The 21,861-nt window shown below is 59.8% G+C and overlaps 1 protein-coding gene across 1 annotated transcript; it reads right to left on the reverse strand.

Annotated features, from left to right (window-relative positions):
• Positions 1–5,951: 5,951 nt before the first annotated feature.
• Positions 5,952–14,780, reverse strand: LOC112118519 (dysbindin domain-containing protein 1). The gene is made up of 4 exons (XM_024216875.3): positions 14,727–14,780; positions 9,142–9,288; positions 8,659–8,799; positions 5,952–6,168 (listed from the first exon to the last, which is right to left on the reverse strand). The coding sequence occupies exons 1-4, from the start codon at positions 14,755–14,757 to the stop codon at positions 6,005–6,007; spliced, it is 483 nt and encodes a 160-aa protein (XP_024072643.1). The 5' UTR covers positions 14,758–14,780; the 3' UTR covers positions 5,952–6,004.
• Between the last annotated feature and the right edge of the window lie 7,081 nt (positions 14,781–21,861).

Below are 21,861 nucleotides of genomic sequence, written 5' to 3' on the forward strand. Positions count from 1 at the left end.
GGGCTTCCCTAGCTCCTGTGCCTGGCGCCGGGGTCATGCCCCGCTCCTGCCTCGCCAGCCCCTCGGCCAGGAACACAACTGACCGATTGCAGCACCTCCGCTGCTAGAGGAGCCCGCTCCAGCCAGGCCGCTGGATGGCCAACGTGCTGCCTTCCAAGTGCCTTCCCCTGCAGCCATGGATGTTTGGGCTTTGGAGTCCCTTTACTCCCGTTTCACTAACGCAAATGCAGCCAGCATAATCCCCGCTCTGTTACACTGACATCCCCCTCTGCCTGGTCTAGTCACTTCCCCTGGCCGCAGGGGGGTCGAGCTCAGCTAGTCACCCCTGGGAGCATGTTCCAGCCTTCTTGGGCTTAGGAATTGCAGGCTGTATTCTCCAGGGCCCAGTTCGCTCCTTGCCTCCAGCACCCACTGTCTGGAGGCAGAGCTGGGCACATCTCTGTGGGGGGCGGAGGGAAGCACTGAGTCTCAGAGCCCTGGTCAGCAGACTGGGGCTGGTGCTATGGGGCTAAAACTACCAGTCTAGATGTGCCAGGCTCTGAACCCCACCGACTGGCCTAGCAGAAATGCCCTCCTGGGGCTGGGCGCCTGTTACCTGTACGAAGCACCTCTGCTGAATTTCCTCTGCAGTAGTGAGGCTGCCACGCCAGCTGCTGTGCAGCCAGGAACCTGTCCTCCCTTCTCTGGAGTGTTGGCCTGTTACAGCAAGAACCCAGCCCAAGTGGAGGCAATGACTTGATCTGGACAGCTATGAAGAGTGCTTTGTGTGCTCCCCCTGTGGCTGCAGCTTGCCCAAGACGGGGACTTCAATAGCCAGCCCGGGCTGCGCTGCCTCGGCGTGTTTGTGACTCGTAACACCTGGAGAGCGCCAGGCGGCTCTGTCCTCCAAATGCCGCAGACGCATGGTTTGGCACAGCTGGGCCCTCCCGGAAGCGTTCAGCGTTGGTCTCACCCCGACAGGGGTGTGCTCTGTTGGCTAAGTAGCTACTGTCAAATCTGTTTCCGCCCCTTGTCTGCTAGCTGGCCTCTGCGCTTCTCTGCCGCTTCCAAAGCACAAGAAGCTGGTACCCTGCAGCTCTCCTCTGACTAGTGCCTACGGAAAAGGCCCTGGCTTACTCAGCAGAGCCGCCCACTGTCTGTTCGACGTCGGAGCTGCTGCCTGGGGTGAGAAAAGCATTTACTGCCTTTGACTCCCACTGGACCAGGACCACATTGTCCTTCCTCGGTGCTGGGCACGAAATTCAGTCTGTTACGCCACTGGAAGCAGCAGGCCTGCGCCGATGGCACAAAGGGCATAATGTGAAGGCAGGGGGAATTACGTGACTGGTGGTAATGGACCCTGGAGACCCTTCATTCCTGTGGCTGCTGAAGAGAAGAATCTTGCTTGATGTTCAGATCCCAGTTTGAGTTTGGGGCACTGGCAGTTAGACAAATCAGGCCCCCTGATCTGGACTCCCCACCCATAAACACGAGCCCCTCGGATGGAATCCCTCTGTGACATCCCCACCCCACTGCGGCTGTCCTGCCTGTCTTTCCAGCAGTGCCACTCAGGTAGGGAGCAAGGAGGGAAGGAGAGGATGGAGCTGACGCTATTAGTATTTATCATGTATTTCCTCTCACGTGGTGGAGCTGGCGTAGCAGTGTGTGCTTGGGAGGGGGAAGGCAGCGCGAAGGAACTAGCCTTGTCTCTGGCGATCCAGCCCCCCTTTACCACTGCCCTGGGCTCAACTTGATAACGGTGGAGTTGTGATTTCTAATGCAGGGTGCCAAATAAACCAAACCCCACTGTGTGGTGAGGGGTCGTTCCCTGTATCGGCGCTTTCCTTTCTGCCATAGCCAGGGTGCTTGACTTAGCCCCAAGCATGTGTGACTAGCCCAGTGGCTGCAGGTGATGACCCCAGCTGGTCCCAGTGCAGCATTGGAGCTGAGGCCCGGGAATACCAAGGTCTGCAGGGCAAACTCCCTCCTGCCCCACCTCCTGGCCAGTGCTTTAACCCTCTGCATGAGTTGCCCAGATTAGGCATCAGATCCCATGTCTGCCCTGGTGAGAGTTCATGGTTCTTGTTGAGGGACCTGCCTGCGGCCTGCAACAGCCACTGCTGATGGCTCAAAGGAGCATTGTCCCTGGGGAGAGGCTCTGAGGGGACTGACCCTCCTTGCTGTGCTGTTTGCTAGGCCAGAGCGGAGGGTTGGGGGAGATGGACCTGCTCACCTGTTAACGCTGGGAAGTCCCATTCAAGCCCACCTATGTAACGAATGGTCTGTTTCTACCCCCAGCTGGTCCCCCAAGCAGGTCTAGGGGTTCAGATCTGTGGTCCGTGATGAACGTGACTGATGCCAGCTCTGGGCTGAGCGACACAGTGGTTGACCATTGAAAGCCATGCCTTCCCGACCGTCACTCCTTCCCCTTGGGCAGGAGCACGGCCCAGCAGCTGTGCTTTTCTGATCGTACCCTTCTGCACACAAGCCCCCGTCTACTTCAGGTGTGCACAGCTGGGTGCCGAGCGAGGTGGGGGACCAAGGAAACCACTGGACACGCCCCGCTGGGCAGGTGGGGATACGTTTGTTTTTTAACAGTACAGAAAGCTGCTACACAACCAATGAAAAGTACAGGACAAGGGCAGAACAGTTCAACAGCTGGAGGGTGCAGTGCATGTGTCCTGGATGCCTGGAGCTGCCTCAAGACTTAGATTAAAACCAGCCAAGTCCTTATTGTGCCCTGCTGGCATCACAACCTAACTGCTCTTTTACTCTGGTGGCCGGGCAGCTCGGTGCCGGAGCTCCGGGGAGGAGTTTAACCAGCTCCTGCTCTGCGTGGGAGACTGTTTTTAAGGAATCCCTCCCTTGCAAGCCCCTGCATACATCAGAGTTGGAGCCTTGCTTTTCCAGGGGGCTGCTGGCACTTCGATAACTACCAGGTAGGACGCTGGAATAGCAACAGCGCCCATCTGAATGACCGCTGCAAACCAGCCCAAACTGCTACACTGGGCTCTGGAGGCTAGTGGCTCATGTGTCAGCCGAAGCCTAGCTGCACTCCAGCTGGCCTGACAATCAGGAGCAGCTCAACGGTCAGGCCATGAAATTCAGGGTGCAGCCCAGAGAACGGCCTGCTGGAACCCCCTCTCCGTGCTGCGTCTGAATTTCAGTGCAAGAGCCCAGCTGGGCTCAACAGGGCAGAAACGAGAGCTGTGGTTCTTCCCACCCCAAAGATCTGGCTCAGACTTTTCCAGATTTGGTAGAAGAGAGAGAGGGCACGGTCCAACCACCGGGGGCATTATTTGTAGGGCCCTACCAAATTCACGGCCATAAAAATGTGTCACGGACTGTGCAATCTGGTCTGTTGTGTGCTTTTACCCTCTATTATACACGGGGGAGACCAGCGTTTCTCAAATTGGGGGTCCTGACCCAAAAGGGAGTTGCGGGGGGGGGTGTTACAGTATTGCCACTCTTACTTCTACGCTGCCTTCAGCGCTGGGTGGCTGGAGAGTGGCAGGTGTTGGCTGGGCGCCCAGCTCCCCACCAGCAGCAGTGCAGAAGTAAGGGTGGCAATACCACAACCCCTCCTACAGGAACCTTGCAGCCCACCTGCAACTCCTTTATGGGTCGGGACCCCTGCAATTACAACACTGAAATGTCCGATTTAAATAGCTGACATCATGAAATGGATTGTTTTTTAAAATCCTGACTGTGAAATTGACCAAAATGGACCATGCAGTTGGTAGGGCCCTAATTATTTCACATCCCTTGACAGACGCCCCCCCCCCCCCCAGACTCTTACTAGTCTCACTTCACAATGCTGCTGTGGTGCACTAAAGATGAGCTTTGGGGAGAGCTGGACGTGATGGGTTGTGCTGGCCACCTCTGCGTTGACTCGTTTCCCTCTTGGGAACATGGCCTCCAAGCCAGGCGACCTCGCCGCTAACAGCAGCCTGCCAAGTGCGAGAGGAACCGCAGGTTCAGACATTTGGGGTATGTGCTTGGCTGAGGAGCCAATGGGGCGAAGCTACCATCTGTGGGATTATGACTGAACGCCTCTAGTTCAGAATCCCCCCTAAACAATTACGAGACGGCAGCGCCGTGGAGCCTCGGTTGGCCCCAGATAGCCGCCCCCTCCGGGGGGTAGGGCTCGGTGAGGAGAGCCATTCGTGTCGGGACCGGAGTGCGGACAGAAGGGAGCCGCCTCTCACCCGTTGCGCACCGCATGTTCGTGGGGAACCTGGTGCTAAATCATTCGTAGACGACCTGATTCTGGGTCAGGGTTTGGTGCGTAGCAGAGCAGCCACCTCGTTGAAAGTCAGCCTTTGACACAAGACACAAGGGGCTAGGGGTCCTAAGCAGAGCTGGCAGTGCTGCTTCTCAGCAGGGGAAGGACAACATAGCCCCGGCCAAGACACTACTGCGCACACAGAGCCACAGGGACCGGAGGCAGCCACACGCCCACGATGCTACAGTGAGGCAAGAGACGTCAGTTCGGCAGGAGAGTTTCTTCTCCAAAGAAGAATGGCAGAAAATGAGGATTCCCCAGTTTAACCAAGGGAAGTTGGAAGGAGGGGAAGACCTGCCCCCTCCCCGCCATCCCTCCTTTGTAACTGTCTTTTAAGAAAGTTGCCAGGGCTCCGGAGGCAGCCTGGGCATTATTTGGTGCTCTGAACACGGGAGGAGATGAAGATTACACTGCCCGGGGGGCTCGGAGGGGTGGACAGCAGCAGTTGTGAGAGGAGCCTCCGAAGACATTCTAGCACCGTCCGGCTCCCCTGCAGAACGGCTGGGCTTAGCGAGATCGGGCCCTGTGGGCGTTCAACAGGCTCAACCCACCCCTCGGGAGGAGGTAGGAAAAGTTTGGTAACACATCAGATTCCAGTTGGACAGCAGCGACTCGGAGAGTGGCAACAATTCAATGGGGGCTGAGGTTTGAAGGGGCCAGGCCAGGATGTCCAGCTTAGCCCCGCTTGTTTTCTGTGTGCAGCGCTGGTCCCGTTCTTCTCCCAGGCCACCTCGAATCCATTAGCACGAAGCGGCTTGTGTCAGTGGTGAAAGGATCAGGTAAACACAGCCCCTCCTGCCTTGCCCCAGGGCCCCCTCCAGCAGGATCTGTACATTCGGGCCCATGGTCCAGCTCGCTTCAGCCTAGTCCGGTTCTACCACAGAAAGACGTCTCTCCAACTGCCCCCGGCCCCCTGGTTCCAGAGCTGGAACTCGGCTTCCTTGTAACAATGGCAAAGCAGTCATTGTAATTCAGACCCGCGGGTTCCTGCACGCCAGTCCCACTGCAGAGTTCCTTGTGCAGGCGTGCGATGGAGCATGAGCACAGGCGGTTGTTCCGGGGTTGGCATCTCCAGCAGTGCTGCTCTTACACCAGAGCTAAAGCCCGTACAGGCGTAAGGCCACGGGGAAGAGAATGTGCTTCTAGAAGGTGATGGCTAGATCCTCCCTTGGCCGGCGACTCCCAGGCAGCTGGGTTCTGCTCTGCGCTGCAGCACTTCACTGGGGAAGAACCAGCATGGCTGTTTGCCCTCAGGTTCCTTGGACGTTACCTCCCCCTGCCCTGGGGGAAGAAAGGGGGCTTCCCCCCCTTCCTAACTCTGCCTGCAGCAGGAAGGTTGTTCTCCAGAAAGACACAATTCTCTCCAAACCTGCTTTTCCCTTCTGTGCAGCCGGGCTCCCTCCTGGCCCTAGGCCCTGCTCAGTACAATCCCTTCGGGGCTCTCACTACTGCTGGCCTGGCCAGGTTTTGTGCAGAATGAGCAAGAAAGGGCTAAAAAGTGCTAAGAGGGTGTGATGATGATCTGTCTCCCCCTGGAATTCCTTGCCCAGCATGGCCAGTGCCCTCGCACAGCTGCTCCACATCCTCTGGCTGCACTAAGGGGGAGCTTTGTGTTATATGGAGCCAGCAGCGTTTGCACGTCTCTCTAGGTGCAGGGGTCTGTTAAGGTCACAAACTGTCTGGAAGTGGGGGTGAGTGCAAGAGTGACCAGCCCCAGCTTGGCACCATGGCTCCCAGCCCCTATTCCTCCTGGGGCCTCTCCACGGCCAGGAACGTGTCAACAACGCCTGCTTGCAGCTCCGAATCACTGAGGTGTTTCTTCTCCCGCCCCTGCTCGCCTTTGGTCCTTGTCCAGGAGGGGGATCGCAGGTACCCTGCCCGAGGGATGGGGTGCGGGTGCAGACCTGCGCGAGAGACAGACGTGCTAAGCAGACACCTCCCGCGCCCCTGTCAGTGTTACAGAAAGGTGCTGGCCTCGGCTTGTTCCACAACAGCCACAGGACAGGCAGCAGCAGTACAAACTCCCCTGCTCGCTTGTCTCCTCCCCCTGCTCCTGAGGGACCAGCTCTAGGCGGCATTCAGGCCCCAAGCCCCAGGATCGCTGGAGAGCTGTGGCCCTACAGCCATAGGGAAGTGGAGTGAGACCCTCAGCTCCTTCCACAGCCAGGAGCCCAAATCGTGAGCACCTTTGTTTAAAACCTGCTGGGCCTGACACTGCCCTAGCAGCCGAGAGGCCAGAGGCCTGTATCTTATTGCCAGAGCCATTCAGTGGGTTCGGCCCCATTGTACAGGGGTGTGTCACAGCTGCCTGAAAGCTCTGCAAGAACTATGGGGAAACTGAGGCACGGAAAGAATCTGTGTCTTGCCTAAGGTTACACCAGAAACCTTCCCAGTCCTGTGCCCTGCCCCACCTGCCTGCGTGAGTGATGGCACACATTCATTGGCTAGTTGCAGGTCCTGCTGTGGTAACTGCATGTGCAAATCACACAGTTTGGAAATTGGCCCATCTGCACTAATGCCTCAAAGCACAACCATCTCGTCTGCAGGAGGTGGGCCTAGAGATTGGGGGCGGGGCAGAGTTACAACACTGACCTCTCGGACAGTGCTGGCCAGAGCCTTGTAGCGCTGGGGTGTTAGCGTGAGCCCCGGTTACAGAGCGGGGGGGGTTTACACACAGTCACGAGGCAGTGACCGAGCAGAGCTAGGAACCCAACCCTCACGCCTCCCAGTCCTGGGTGTGCGTGTGAGCTAGAGCCAATGCAGGGCCTTTCCGTTCACTCCTGGCCACGGACGTGTGGTTCACCTTCCCCTTGCCTCGGCAGTAAGGGACTCGGCGCAGAGTCAGAGTGGATTTGTTACCATGAGTCTACGTGGGCAAACCCTGAACAGCTCCTTGTGCCCATCTGGGGTGGGCACCTGGCCTGGCAGGTGCTGAAGCATCTTCCTTTCAGGGCCTGGGAGCGTGAACGTGGTGGCATTTGAAGTGCGTTTTACACACATGCCTGGTGCCTATGCTATGAGTGCCTGCCCACGTGCTGTGTCGCAGGAACAAAGCTGCAGCAGGGAGCTACCTCTGGCTCCAGCCATCTCCCTAGTTAGAGTGCAGGGGAGTTCTGCTAATTAATTCAGGTCACGTGTTCCCACTGAAGATGCTAAAGGGGCTGATTTACATATTCATTCAATCTGCTTCACCAGGCTGCAGCTGCTGTTTCTGCACCGAGACAGACGGGTGGAGCAGGAGCCTCAGGCAGATGGGTTCTGGGGGTACGGAACAGGTGGGAGCCCCCCAGAATGCCCAGGGCTGCACGTGTTCTCAGACAGTGGATCCATGCTAGTAGCCTGTGCAATAGAGCACTTCCTTCCCGGGCAAGTGGGGAAATGCAAGTCCCTCACCCCAGAGTAACAGCCTCCCCTCGGATCCCCTGGGCTCTGCCCTGCCCTGCCCTCCAGCCCAGCATTGCAAAGCATAGCATTGTGGGCTACCCATCTCCTCAGACAAAGGGCTGCGACTGAAGTGAGACTATGTGAGACTGCACCCCACCCCTGGGGCTGTCCCAGGAATGGCACCTCACCTGCTGCAGACAAAGCAGCAAGCCCCAGTGTGCAACCTCCAATCCACTGATGTAGGCGTGCACATGCACCCCTCCCTCACTGCCCCACGCTCACCCATCCCCCCCACGCACACTTGTGCCCATAAACTACTGCAGCCCCACACCCCGGCCCGTGTGCCCTCGGGTGCCGCAGGGGCTGGCCCAAGCCCTCTGACAGTTACGTGATGGAAGAGAAGAGCCTCCCGTGGAGCAGCGATGCCCCGTGGAGACGCCCCTGTCAAGCAGTATTGATTTGCTCAAGATGCATGGCAGAGCTGGTGCATTTAATGAGGCCCCCCCCCGGTGCAGCCGGGTGAGCAGGTTTCACAGCCCTGCCGCACTCTGTCACAGGCTACGGCCCACGCTGGGGTGGGGGCTCCAGGGCTGGGTGGGGTTTGTCTGCAAAGGCCTGGATCCAAAAACCCTCCTGTCGGCCCTGGGGCCCAGGCGGCGCTGGAGGAACAGGTGATGTGCAGCTGATAGATAAGGGCTGGCCCTGCCTCTCTGCTCCTGGGCCTTGCTGCTGCTTTTACCAACGAGGCCGGCTGCACTACAGGCAGCTCAGGGAGACGCACGGACCACAGGAAGGATGTGCTGATCCCCTGCTGGCTGTGGCTAGGGGAAGCAGCGAGGGGGCCACACCCTAGCTGGGGCAGGCCTGGGTATTGTGTTTAGACATTGAGCTCACCAGGTGCTGCCTCGACCCCCACCCAGCTGGAAGGGGCCGGGACAGCAGGTAAGTGGGGTTGTCCCGGTGTGCGTGTGGCAGGCCAGGCTGCCGGCCCCCGGCCTGGGCACACTCACCGGCAGGGGACTCGCTGGCTACGTTCTCATCGTCGGAGTCAGCGAAGACCTCGGCGAGCTCCTGGTCCGACATGTCCGTCAGCTCGGTCAGATCCAGCAGGTCGAAGTGCACCTCCAGGGAGGACACGCTGCTCAGGGGCTCTGAGGAGCAGAGGTGACAGCTCAGGGATTCGGGGCCAGAGTCCCTGCCCTGCTTCCCTCTCCTTCCCCATGGCAGATCCTGCCTTCTTGCCGTGTATCCACAACTGGGGAATCTCCCCTGGAGTCAGTCTGGGGGAATGAGCCCCTGGAACCAAGACAACCCCTCCCCGGCTTGGGGCCCTGGGCGGGAGGAGCCCCAGCAGGCGAGCCTGGGGCTAGGCTGGGCCGGGCTGGGCCCAGGGCAGGGGGAGGAAGGAGCCCCGGGGGCAGGCCCTAGGGAAGGCGTGAGTGGGTGCACAGCGGTGGGGGGGGGGGGGGGGCAGGACGCTGCCTTGTACTCACGTCTCCGCTCGGCGACCTGCAGCAGGCCGGAGCTGGGGATGGGGATCCCGCGTTGCTCCTCGGCAGGGGGGCTGGGAGGCTCCTCCACCGGCCCATGTGCCGGGATGCCTGTGGCTCGCTCCAGCGCTTGGGCTTCTTTCACCCGTTCTATAATCACAAAGTGCTGCCGGTGTTAGATGCCCAGACACCCAACCCTGGGCTCTGCACCCTCTGCCCACCACCCCACTCGTGCAGGGACGAGGCCCCCGAACAGCTGCTCCAGCACGCTCCTGCCTCTGGGACTTCCATCAGCAAGGTGGGGGATGGGGAGAGAGACCCCTCCTGGGTCACACGTGGCTACCAGCTGCCTCTGACCCTTGCCAGCTCCCTCCCTCGGGTGCTCTGGCACTGCCAGTCCCGGTGGCTCCGGGGCACACATCTGGTGCAGCTTTCCAAGCCGAGGAAAGCCATTTTGAAATGACAGGATGTGGGGGGGGGGGTGTCAGGGAGGCTCCGGTCTCTGCCCTCATCCCCACACCAGAGAGGAGGGACTCGCACACGGAGCAGTTCAGAGAGCGCAAGCCACTGTGCTCAGCCCCCACAGCGACTGGGGGAGACGAGAGACCAGACGGCAATGGGATGAAAGGACAGTTCCAGACACTGCACTGCCTAACACGTGGCGAGAACCCCACCCTGGCTGTGGGAGGGGGCAGATGGACCTGTAGTTGCAGGACGCCATGGGGATGGATGCAGTACCCGCAGCTGTGTGCCCGTGGCGTGCAGCTCCACACACCCTGCCCTGCACAGGGACCCTTTGTGTCAGTGAAAACAAAAGCGGAGCTTGTTCTGGGGAGGCCTGGAAGCCTGCGATAACAGGCGGTTTGTCTTAGGGGGAAGCAAGATCCAAGGGGTGACGGCGCTGAGCCAGACCCTGCACTGACTGCTCGCCCGGGTGCTGGGGCTGGCGCTTTCCCAAGGCAAACTTGTGGGGCAGGATGCATCAGTGATGCCAGGAAGCCACAGCAAGAGGCGTGACTTTGCCTGTCACCACCAGCACATCTCAGAGCAGGTCAGCCCTGAGCGGGATCAAGAGGCCGGCAGGGAGCCCGCCGGGCCAGATGTATCCCCTAGGAGCCCAGGGAAAGGTGAACAGCAGCCAGGGGCCAGCGCTTCCATTAGGTGACCCTAAGCGGTCGCCTAGGGCGGCAGGATTTGGGGGGCGGCATTTTGCCGTCCTCAGCTGCAATTCAGCGGCGGGGGGGGGCCTTCCGCTCCGGGTCTTCGGTGGAAATTCGGCGGCGGGTCCTTCACTCGCTCTGGGACCCACCACCGAAACGCCCCGAAGACGCGGAGCGGAAGGCCCCCCGCCGCTGAATGCTCTGAGGAGGAGCGCTGCCACCTAGGGCGGCGAAAACCCTGGCGCCGCTCCTGACGGCAGCATGCTGTGGCCTGCTCTTATGAGGGGACAGGAGACACGCTGGCCACGGGCACACAGCAGAGGAGGGGCAGCATGCGCAGGGGACAGGGCCTGCACGGTGCTGGGCATGCAAGGACGCAGCTGTGGCGCGGTCACTGCTTTTCACGGTGCCTTGTGATTAGGGCCAGCAGGGGACTCGGGCCTTTGTGCGTCCTGGGGCTGGAGAGAGGGACCAGGAGGGAGTTGTTGTTTAGGGGGTTTAAGGGTTTTTCCCCCCGTCTGAGCTGGGTGCCCCTGAGCGCTGGATCGGAGCACCAGGGAAAGCTGGGTGGTGGGAGGGAAGGATTTGTAATCAGACTGGGTGTGTTTGTTAACTCCTGTTCGATTTTACTGCTGGAGAAACCCCTGGGAGAAAAGCTGTTGCTGTGAAAGATTCCCCACCACCCCAATGGGGCCTGGGGCAGACTGACAGTCTACATCCCTGAGACCTCCAGCACAGGTGCCGGCAAACCCCAGGACCTCCAGACGTAGGTATCCTCGCGACAGCAGCGCTAGGGCTATTATCGGAGTCGGGCGCCAGCGTGCTGGGCGTTCCCGAGGTCATAGTATTGTTAACAAGCAGGACACGCCCCACGTCAGGCCTCGTCTGTGCATCACACCGTAGCACACGGGCCCACAGGCCCACTGAGCTTGCACCCTGTGACGCTGGGTTGGGGCCAGGAGCTGCAGCCATCTTTCTGGAGTGGACCTGAGACCCCAGCCCTCGCCCGAGCAGCTGTTCCGCAGGTCATGCTGCTCCGGGTGCAGTGTCCTTACCAGGGTCAGGCAAGGGGAAGGAAGCACGGGACTCTGGCTGCTCAGGATGGTGCCTGGCCACGCGGGTTTCAAATGCATGCACTGGCCTGAAGGGGAATGTGCTGGAGGTAAGCTATCCAGCGAGACTGAGGCAAGGGAGCTCGTTCATGCACGTGGGCTGCACTAGAGCTACCCAGGCATGCGCTGGGCCACGCTGAACAGACACCTACGCATGCAAAGAGCTTGTGGACCCCCGGCTACATTCACTGTCACCAGACCAGGCCTGACTGCTCCCACTGCCGTGTGCGGGACTCCGCTGATCAGACGGGTGGCCTGTAGCCCTCCGGATGCAGGAAGCCTGTTCTTTCCCCAGGTCTCTGGCAGCTGCCACCCTGCATGGGAGGCTGCATAGCTGCACCAGCTGAATAGCTCCGAGAGGAGACCTGCTGGTTCCTGCTGTAGGGATGGGGTCTCCCCCACCAAGGGTGTCCCCTTTAGGAAACAGCGGGCAAAGGGGGAGCCTTTAAAATCAATTCTGAACCGGCAGAGCGGGCAAGAGCGGGTCATTGGGGCCCAGGCAGGGAGCAGGCCAGTGGGAAGGCAGAGCTGGGCAGTCAGGCTCAGGGTAGGGCTGTGTCCAGTGACCCCACCTCTCCCTGTGTCCACGGGAGCTCTCCTGGCTGTCAGCACTTGGACGCTCGGGGGGGGGGGGGTCGCACAGGACGGAGGGATGGAGCGGAGATTAGAAAGAAGGGCTTGTTGCTGCAGTTCCTGAGGTCAAGGCCCCACCCCGCTGTCCTCACAATGGGGGCTCATGGGCAAGGGTGTCTCCGCACTGATCTCCAATGGGAATATATTAGCCAGACCAATGGAGGGGAACTGAAATCCCTCCCACCCTGACTGAATCCAGTAGGGTGACCAGATTTGAGAGGGGCAGTCCTGATATTTGGGGCTTTTTCACATATAGGCACCTATTACCCCCCACCCCGTCCCGATTTTTCACACTTGCTAGCTGGTCACCCTAGAATCCAGACAGAAGAGCTGGGGGGAGGGACCGTGCTTGGTGATGGGATGCTTAACACTTCCCTTAGCAATGGGGATGGGGGGGGGGACCTTCAGTTCAGCCTAATCTGGGCAAGGGCTGTAGGAGCCTGTGTGGATGGGGAGGGCAGCATGCCCCTGAGCTGCTGGTGATGAAGGGGCCCCATGCACCTGGGGGATGGCTGGCACACATGGGCACGAGCTACGTGCCCCGATTCAGCCCACGTGGGGCTGGGATGCGGCCCAGGAGACCTGGTGCGTGGAAGGGGATCCACTCCCCGTGGGGTGGAGTTCAGAGCCCGTTCCCCTGCTGAGAAGGAGACACATGTCCTGGAGAGCAGGGGCCTGCGCTGTGCTGGCTGTCAGGACCTCTAGGTAGGTGGGGTTCTGGAGTTCAGGATACCAGTGCCTGGACGCCTCGCCTGCGGCAGCTAACGTCCCCAGGGCCTCGTTAGCATGGGTTACACTGGCTTATAACCCTGGTACGTTCAGCCTGGAGACTGAACACACCGCACTTCGGGAGCCAGGCACCAGCATAAAGGAACCTGTTTAACTGGCTCAGCTCCAGCCATAAAACTGTCTCCCAGATCCAGTGCCCTAATTTACCGGCATAAATCCTGGCCCCGATCGCTCATGAAATACATGCAGAGCTGCTCCGGCTTTGTTCTGTTCTCTCACACTGCAGGCACATGCCCCTCCCGGCAGAGAGACGACAGCCTGGCCCAGGAGACAGGTGCTGTGCAAGCCTCTGGCACACAGAGCTGACCTGGCCTGCGGCCCCTTCCCAGCCTCACCCCCTGACCCCACACCTCGGCCAATGCACCTTCGTCCGAACCTGCAGCTCCTTGTGATGCTCCCGTCCTGCAGCATGGTTAGGGCCCCTCAATCCCAACCCGCATCCACCCCCCCAAAGCCCCTTCTGAGCCCAGGCTGCAGGGTTGTACTGTGGGTGAATATCAAACTAGGAACCAGGCTGAGAAAGTTTTCCCTGCACCACAGTCAGGATTCAACCCCCCTTTCCAGAGGGGAAAGGCTGGTCCCTCTACCCAGCGGGACCCTGATTCTAGCTTTAGAAATGGGTTCTGTCCTCCACCTCCTGCCATCGGTGCCCCCACAGCTGCACCCTGGGGGGGGGGACGGACTGGGATCAGTGTTACTCCAACCTGTCTCTTTTGCTGACTCATGTTAAACTGCAGCGTGGGCTGGCTCCACCAGGATGATCCAGACAAACCCCCTGGAACCCTCCACATCTTGCCCTGTCTCCTCTAGGCCCCAGGGGAGCCCTGCTGTCCCCTACAGGCACCGCGGCTCCCCTATGGCTCAGGCCTGCCTTGACACAGACACAGGGAAAGCCTGGGACATTGTGTGGCTCTCTGGGGCCCTGAGACACAGGGCAACGCGGCACCGGAACGTGAAGGTAAATTACACACACCCCAGGCACCAAGACACATACACACTTCGTTGTGTGCAAACCACGCACACCACAGCATACACACAGCCACGTGCCAGCCCCACAGGCATTCCATGTGCACGTGCAGCCCACACCCTCCCACACTACAGGCACCACCCCACTGCGCACACCCCCCTGCAAACCCCACACGCCCCGGACACCCTGCATACCTGACCACACCCATGCACACAACTACCACCCCGCCCCCCCCCATGCACACCCCCACTAGCCGCATCCCGCCCCCAGCCCCGCACCAGACAGCAGCACACTCCCCACCCCGCTTAGCGCTGCCATGGGCCACTCCCACGTCTGGCTGCGCTGCCGGGGCCGGGAGCTCCCGGCTGGGCCCCACGCAGCGCCGGCGAGATGCCGAGCTACCCCGGCCTGGGACTCTACCGGCAGCTCGGCCCCACACACCCCGGCTGGGCTTTGCTCGGGAAACCCGCCGGGTAAGGCCAGCGGGCCGGGGGCGGGTCCCCGCGGCGCTGCACTGGCTGGCTGCGGAGCCGGCACCTGCCCCGGCCGCTGACACGCCCTGGAGGGGCCGCGGGTCCTTCCCGTGCCCGGGGAGTCGCTTCCTCCGCAGAGGCGGCGGTGATGGGCGCGGGGCTCCGGGCTCGCCCAGCAATGCGGGGAGCAGCCGCCTCCCCCCAGCCGAGCCCGACACACTCCGCGCACGGTGTCCCGGGCCTGCCGCGAGCCCCTGCGGGGGGAAGGAGGCGCCGGGGACGGGCGGGGGACGAGACCCCGGGCGGGGAGCGGCCCCGGTTCCCTGCGCCCGGACCAACTTTCTCTGGAGTGGGAGCCCCCCAGGACCCCACCCCGGGGAGCGGAGCGGCCCCTTCCTCCAGCACGGCGCTGCCCGCCAACACCCGGGGAAGTGCCCGAAAAGCCGCCACGTACCTGGGGTCCCCGCCCCACCTGGAGCCTCCATCCGGCCGGGGAGCTGGGGGCTGCGTCAGGCCGAGCCGCAGCCTCGGTGTCCCCGCAGCACCGCACCCGCGCCGGCTCGCATGGCCGAGCTGGGGATCAGCGCCCGGAGCCGGCGCCGCATCGCCACTGAGCGCGGAGCGGGGCGGGGCCCGCAGCGGGCGGGGGGGCTACGCTGGCAGCAGCCGGGGACGGGGGGGCGCCGAGGACAGGTGCAGCCCGGCCAGCTGGGGGCAGAGCGGGCGCCCCAGGCCGCAGCTCCCTGCAGCCTTTCCCAGCCCCCCCAGACGCTGCTCAGCGATGTTGCTCCCCCCGCACGGCGCGTCGGGCTCTGTAGCATGTGAAATGCGGAGCGGACCGGCTGCCGGCTCCCGGGGTGCGCTTCCCTCGGCGGGGCTGGCCCTGCGGGGGCGCTGGGGCAGGGCGACCGCGCCCGGACGTTGGCTCAGGCGAAGCTGCAGCTCAAGAAAACATCCCCCGCCTTGGAGGCGATGAAGGACCCCGGAGGGTGATGGGGGAGTCTCAGCTTTTCCAGGGGTGAAGGACATACTGGTGGGGTCCATGCGGACACCCCCCACCCCCGTCCCCTGCCCCCCCCTTGCCTTCCTTCTCCAACCTCCCCATGGGGCGCTGCCCCCTTCTCTGCATCCCAGCCTCTGGAGCAGCCTCCTGCCCCCGGTTTGGGGTGGCCAACTCTCCAGTATTGTGCTGGAGCCTCCAGGAGTTAAAGATTATGTCATGTGCTGAAACCTCTAGTAATAGGTCCCACCAAAATTGGCAACCTTACCCCACTTACCCATCTCCCCTTCCCACATGGCTTTGGCCCCCTCATTTCTGTAACTGCAAACTCTTGAAGGTACCGGTTGCAGGAAAGGCCAGGGGTCCCAGGCTTTCTCACAGCCAGAAAGGGGCAACGCCTCCCTTGGAGAGGGAGTCTGGAGGCCCTGGTGCAGGAGGAGCAGCGGGTGACGTGTATTCCCCGCATCCCCAGCAGGAACAGGTGCACACAGCCTGGGCAAGGGTGGGCCCCCATCGCTGGGGGACAGAGCCCTGGAGAACAGGCAGGCAGGCTTGGCCTGGGTGGAAGCTGGAAGGTGTGGAGGATGGGGCTTGCTGATACGGCTTGAGGAGGAAAGGACCAGGACAGCAGGACACACAGAACCCAGAGGAAATGAAGATGCTGTAGCCACAGACAGGCTTGGGAGCCAGCATCAGCACCGTGGCAGGCAGGGTGCCATGGGAGAGGGAACTAGGAGCCGGGAGGGAGGAGCGCCCGGAGGGAAATCTTAGGGGATGCCAGGCTCAGGGAGGGAGCTCGGGCTGAGCTGTGGTGTTGTTTCTGAGGCCTGGTCCACACCTCAAAATTAGATGGCCCCAGCCCCTGGCTCGGGGCTGTGAACAAGTGTGTGCCCTGTGTGACGTAGTTAGGCCCACCTGACCCCACAGAGGTGCAGCTAGACCTACGGGAAGGATTCTTCTGGCGACCTGGCTGCTGCCTCTCAGAAAGGTAGATTAACTACATTGACAGAAGAACCCCTTCAGGCAACGTACAAAGCACCCGCGCTGCAGCGGCACAGCTGCCGTGGAGACGTCAGCTGCGTTACCTATAAAGCCAAGCCCCAGGCCAGAAGGGCAGTAAGACCCAGTCGTCCAGGGGCTAGCACAGGAACAAGGGGAAGCGGTTTGGACCTCCCCTGCTCAGGGGCTGTGGGCAGCCTTCAGAGGTTCTCAACTTGCGTCCCTGCATCAGTGGCCCCGATGAAACTTTGCTGGGGTGGAGACTCAGGCATCAGAGAGCAGGGCCACAGGCCTTCCTAGTAATGATATTGCATGAGCTGTTGGACTAGCTCTGATGAATAAATCCAAATACTTGGAAAAGGGACCTAATGGAGCAGAGCACAACGTCCCACACAGGGCAGCCGTTCATGTTCCACCGGCTAGACTCGTGTCACCTGCAGCCAAAGTGCTGACACAGTCCTACCCAGGAAGAGCAGTGGATTGGCAAATGAAAGTTAGCTGTGCTCTGGCCCCCACGCTGTCTGATGGCCCAGATCTCCTGGGTCCCTGGCCTGTGATTCCCGTTAATGCATGACATTCAAAGGCATCCCACTGAGTCCCCCAATTCCATCCCTCCCACACACCCTGCCAAGAGCAGCACCTCCTGCTGGCTGCAGAGAAGGGACAGCTCTGGAGCTGCCGACAGGAGCTAGATGCAGTGGGGGATCAGGGCAGGTCACTGGGTGGGAGTTTAGGCCACTTTTGTCAAAACCAGGTGCAGGCACCAAAGTCGGGGTGGTCTGCTTCTCTGAGGGGCTCGCACTGGGGTCAGTGGCAGCTGTGGGGGCGGGGCTTGGTACCCTGCAGAACCCAGCCCCAGGATTTGAAAATTCGTGCTTTGGAGACCTTGCTGGGCAATTAGTGCAAATTGCAGCCATCTATTGTGGAGGTACCAGCTGCTGTTTTTTCCTGCTCAATTCTTACGGTGCCTGACTAACAAATTGCCCTGCGTGTAGCTGCAACCTACCTAGTGACCCTCTTCAAACAAACTCTGAACAATGGTAACAAATGCCCCAGCCTGGCCAGCGTGGAGAGGCTGCCTGAGAAGAACAGGGCTCCAGCCCATCTCCAGGAGCACTGAGCTCATCCCTGCACAGGGTCAATTCACAGCAGTGGCCAGAGCTCAGAATAGCCAGCAAGGCTGGCAGTGCTGTGGGCAGTGCGGGCTGACACGTGCTGCAGTGGGGTGGGCTGGGTCCTCTCATCTAGGCTGACAGGCAGGAAAATCCTGCACGTCTACGATAAGAACTTTTGTTCAAGTTTTCAGTGTATAATGCACCCACAGGGCATTGGCTACCAATGTGTCCCAGGAACACTGCGTCCCTGTCAGAGACACCTCCCATTCAGCATCTCCTTGCAGAATGGTCTTGGGCCAAGTGAGTCCCAGTTCCGTCACTGCAAACACCCTTGGGATGCCAGCCTAAGGGAGGCAGACCCCCAAACACAAAGGACTTCATACAGCAGAGGCAACACCATTAATTGCATCTGGAAACTAGTTGGAAGCCCTGGTGTAGCATGCTCCCTGTGTGTAGCCCTGCTAGGCAAGAAGACAGCTGCATCCTGTATCTGCTGAAGGTTATGAGTGGCCTTTGGGTGTAGTGCAGGGGTGGGCAAACTGTGGCCCGTGGGCCAGATCTGGTCCACCACCCATTTTAAGCTGGCCCTTGAGCTCCCGCTGGGGAGTGGGGTCTGGGGCTTGCCCCGCTCCACGCGGCTCCCAGAAAGCCGCGGCATGGCCCCCCTGCAGCTCCCAGAAAGCTGCGGCATGGCTCCCCTCCAGCTCCTACATGCTCCAATGGCCCCCTCCGGTGCTCCAATGGGAGCTGCAGGGGCAGTGCCTGCGGACGGGCAGCGTGCAGAACCGGCTGGCTGTGCCTCAGCGTAGGAGCCGGAGGAGGGACATGCTGCTTCCAGGAGCTGCTTGAGGTAAGCGCCGCCCAGAGCCTGTACCCCTGAGCCTTTCCCTACGCCCCTAACCCAGCCCTGATCCCCCTCATGCCCTCTGAACCCCTCAGTCCCAGGTACCCAGAGCACCCTCCTACACCCCAAACTCCTCATCCCCAGCCCCACCCCAGAGGCCCCCCTCCCCGCATCCCAACCCCAATTTTGTGAGCATTCATGGCTTGCCATACAATTTCTATTCCCAGATGTGACCCTCAAGCCAAAAAGTTTGCCCACCCCTGGTGTAGTGCCATGCAGAGTGCATGCTGCATGCTCCCGGCACTGTGACCAGGTTTCTTTGAATCACGTGAACGTCACCTCAGAAAGGTGCCTGTGCAGTGGCATCTCAGGTTTTATCATCTGTTCTTACTATGACTTCCAGATCCACACTGCTCCCCTTTGAAGTCAAGGGGAAGTCTATTAACTGCAAACTCCCGCTGGGACCTGAAAACCCAGCTGTTCCTTCCACCTCTGACCTCCTCCCCTGCCTTCCCATACTGAGGGTTCTGCTTTTAGAACGTTCCTGACTGACAGTGCTGCTGCACAGCGTGGGCCTGACTCCGTCTGGCTCTCCCATAGCCATGGGGTGTCTGAGGAGATGCTCGTTAGCCTTAATGCTGCAAATCATAGAATATCAGGGTTGGAAGGGACCTCAGGAGCTCAAAGCAGGACCAATTGCCAACTAAATCACCCCAGCCAGGGCTTTGTCAAGCCCGATCTTAAAAACCTCTAAGGAAGGCGATTCCACCACCTCCCTAGGTAACCCATTCCAGTGCTTCACCACCCTCCTAGTGAAATAGTGTTTCCCAATATCCAACCTAGACCTCCCCCACTGCAACTTGAGACCATTGCTCCTTGTTCTGTCATCTGCTACCACTGAGAACAGTCTAGATCCATCCTCTTTGGAACCCCCTTTCAGGTAGTTGAAAGCAGCTATCAAATCCCCCCTCACTCTTCTCTTCTGGAGACTAAACAATCCCAGTTTCCTCAGCCTCTCCTCATAAGTCATGTGCTCCAGCCCCCTAATCATTTTTGTTGCCCTCCGCTGCACTCTTTCCAATTTTTCCACATCCTTCTTGTAGTGTGGGGCCCAAAAATGGACACAGTACTCCAGATGAGGCCTCACCAATGCCAAATAGAGGGGAATGATCACATCCTTTGATCTGCTGGCAATGCCCCTAATTATACAGCCCAAATGCCATTGGCCTTCTTGGCAACAAGGGCACACTGTTGACTCATATCCAGCTTCTCGTCCACTGTAACCCCCAGGTCCTTTTCTGCAGAACTGCTGCCTAGCCATTCGGTCCCTAGTCTGTAGTGGTACATGGGATTCTTCCGTCCTAAGTGCAGGACTCTGCACTTGTCCTTGTTGAACCTCATCAGGTTTCTTTTGGCCCAATCCTCTAATTTGTCTGGGTCCCTCTGTATCCTATCCCTACCCTCCAGCGTATCTACCACTCCTCCCAGTTTAGTGTCATCTGCAAACTTGCTGAGAGTGCAGTCCATGCTATCCACCAGATAATTAATGAGATATTGAACAAAACCGGCTCCAGGACTGACCCTTGGGGCACTCCTCTCGATACCGGCTGCCAACTAGACATGGAGCCATTGATCACTACCCATTGAGCCCGACGATCTACCCAGCTTTCTATCCACCTTATAGTCCATTCATCCAGCCCATACTTCTTTAACTTGCTGGCAAGAATACTGTGGGAGACCGTATCAAAAGCTTTGATAAAGTCAAGGAATAACACATCCACTGCTTTCCCCTCATCCACAGACCCAGTTATCTCCTCATAGAAGGCAATTAGGTTAGTCAGGCATGACTTGCCCTTGGTGAATCCATGCTGACTGTTCCTGATCACTTTCCTCTCCTCTAAGTGCTTCAGAATTGATTCCTTGAGGACCTGCTCCATGATTTTTCCAGGGACTGAGGTGAGGCTGACTGGCCTGTAGTTCCCCGGATCCTCCTTCTTCCCTTTTTTAAAGATGGGCACTACATTAGCCTTTTCCCAGTCATCCGGGACCTCCCCCAGTCGCCATGAATTTTCAAAGATAATGGCCAATGGCTCTGCAATCACATCCACCAACTCCTTTAGCACCCTTGGATGCAGCACATTTGGCCCAAGGATTTGTGCTCATCCAGCTTTTCTAAATAGTCCTGAACCACTTCTTTCTCCACAGAGGGCTGGTCATCTCCTCCCCATACTGTGCTGCCCAGTCCAGCAGTCTGGGAGCTGACCTTGTTTGTGAAGACAGAGGCAAAAAAATCATTGAGCACATTAGCTTTTTCCACATCCTCTGTCACTAGGTTGCCTCCCTGATTCAGTAAGGGGCCCACCCTTTCCTTGACTTTCTTCTTGTTGCTAACATACCTGAAGAAACCCTTCTTGTTACTCTTAACATCTCTTGCTGGCTGCAACTCCAAGTGTGATTTGGCCTTCCTGATTTCACTCTTGCATGCCTGAGCGATATTTTTATACTCCTCCCTGGTCATTTGTCCAATCTTCCACTTCTTGGACACCCAGGGAGCAGATCTGGGAACTTGTTATAGGCATTTCCTGCTCCGAGCTATAGTGAAGCCCTAAGAGACTTAGTGAATCCCCAGTGCCTTTGGCCTGTTCCTAATCTGTCCAAAGGTGGAGAAAGTCCCATCAGATCTCAAATATCAGCATCTGTGCGTCTCTGTCTTGCTCCGTGGGGCAGAGGTGTACAGCTGGCGAGAGCGAAGGAAGCCCTAATCCTCACAAACAGCTTGCTGTGCACAGTTAGAGTCAGTTTGGTTCCACAGAAAGAACAGGCGTCCTTGTGGCACCTTAGAGACTAACACATTTATTTCAGCATAAGCTTTCGTGGGCTACAGCCCACTTCATCAGATGCATATAGAGTGGACCATATAGTGAGGCGATAGATACACATACAGAGAGCATGGACAGGTGGGAGTTTGGTTCCAGGATGCCATGGCACCGCTGAGCCCCTTCCGGCAGCGGTCACAGCAAAGGAACTCCCGAGCACAGCGGGGGCAGTGCCCTGGGTAAAGCGCAGGGGACACCAGGCCAGTCATTTCTGGCTCTGACTCGCCACGCGGGAGTAGGGAGACAGACGGGCCGCGCCCCCACAGACTGGGGGGCACTGGGCCCCCAATGGCCGGGCGAAGGGAGGAGGTCAGCCTGCCCCCGCCCCGCGCAGTCTCGGGCAGTTCCGATGGCTCGAGAGCCGCCGACAGGGCGGGGGTTGGCGCCGCGCGGACACCCCGGGGAGGAGCCCCCTCGCCCTGCCCGCCGCCCGCGGGCCCTGGGGGCAGCGGGAAGGGCCGAACTGCAGGGCCGGAGCCGCTGGCTGGGCTCCCGGCGGGGCGGGTCTGGGGCAGGGCCCCGCCCCCCGAGCCAGGCCGGGCTCCGCAGGGAGCAGCGCCGCCGGCGGTTGCTAGGGCCGTGGCGCGCGTTGCTATGGGCGGCCCGGAGTTCTCGCGAGGCTTCCCCGGCGGTTGCCTGGAGACTCGGTGACTCCGCCGAGCCCGAGCAGCAGCTGCAGGAGCCATGGTGAGGGGGGGACCCTGGGTTGGAGGGAGCCCCTGGGTTCGAGTGGGGCGCTGGGGGGAGCCCCTGGG

This window comes from Terrapene carolina, unplaced genomic scaffold (genome assembly GCF_002925995.2).
Source record: "Terrapene carolina triunguis isolate 2854851 unplaced genomic scaffold, T_m_triunguis-2.0 Scaffold33891, whole genome shotgun sequence".
NCBI classification, from domain to species: domain Eukaryota; kingdom Metazoa; phylum Chordata; order Testudines; family Emydidae; genus Terrapene; species Terrapene triunguis.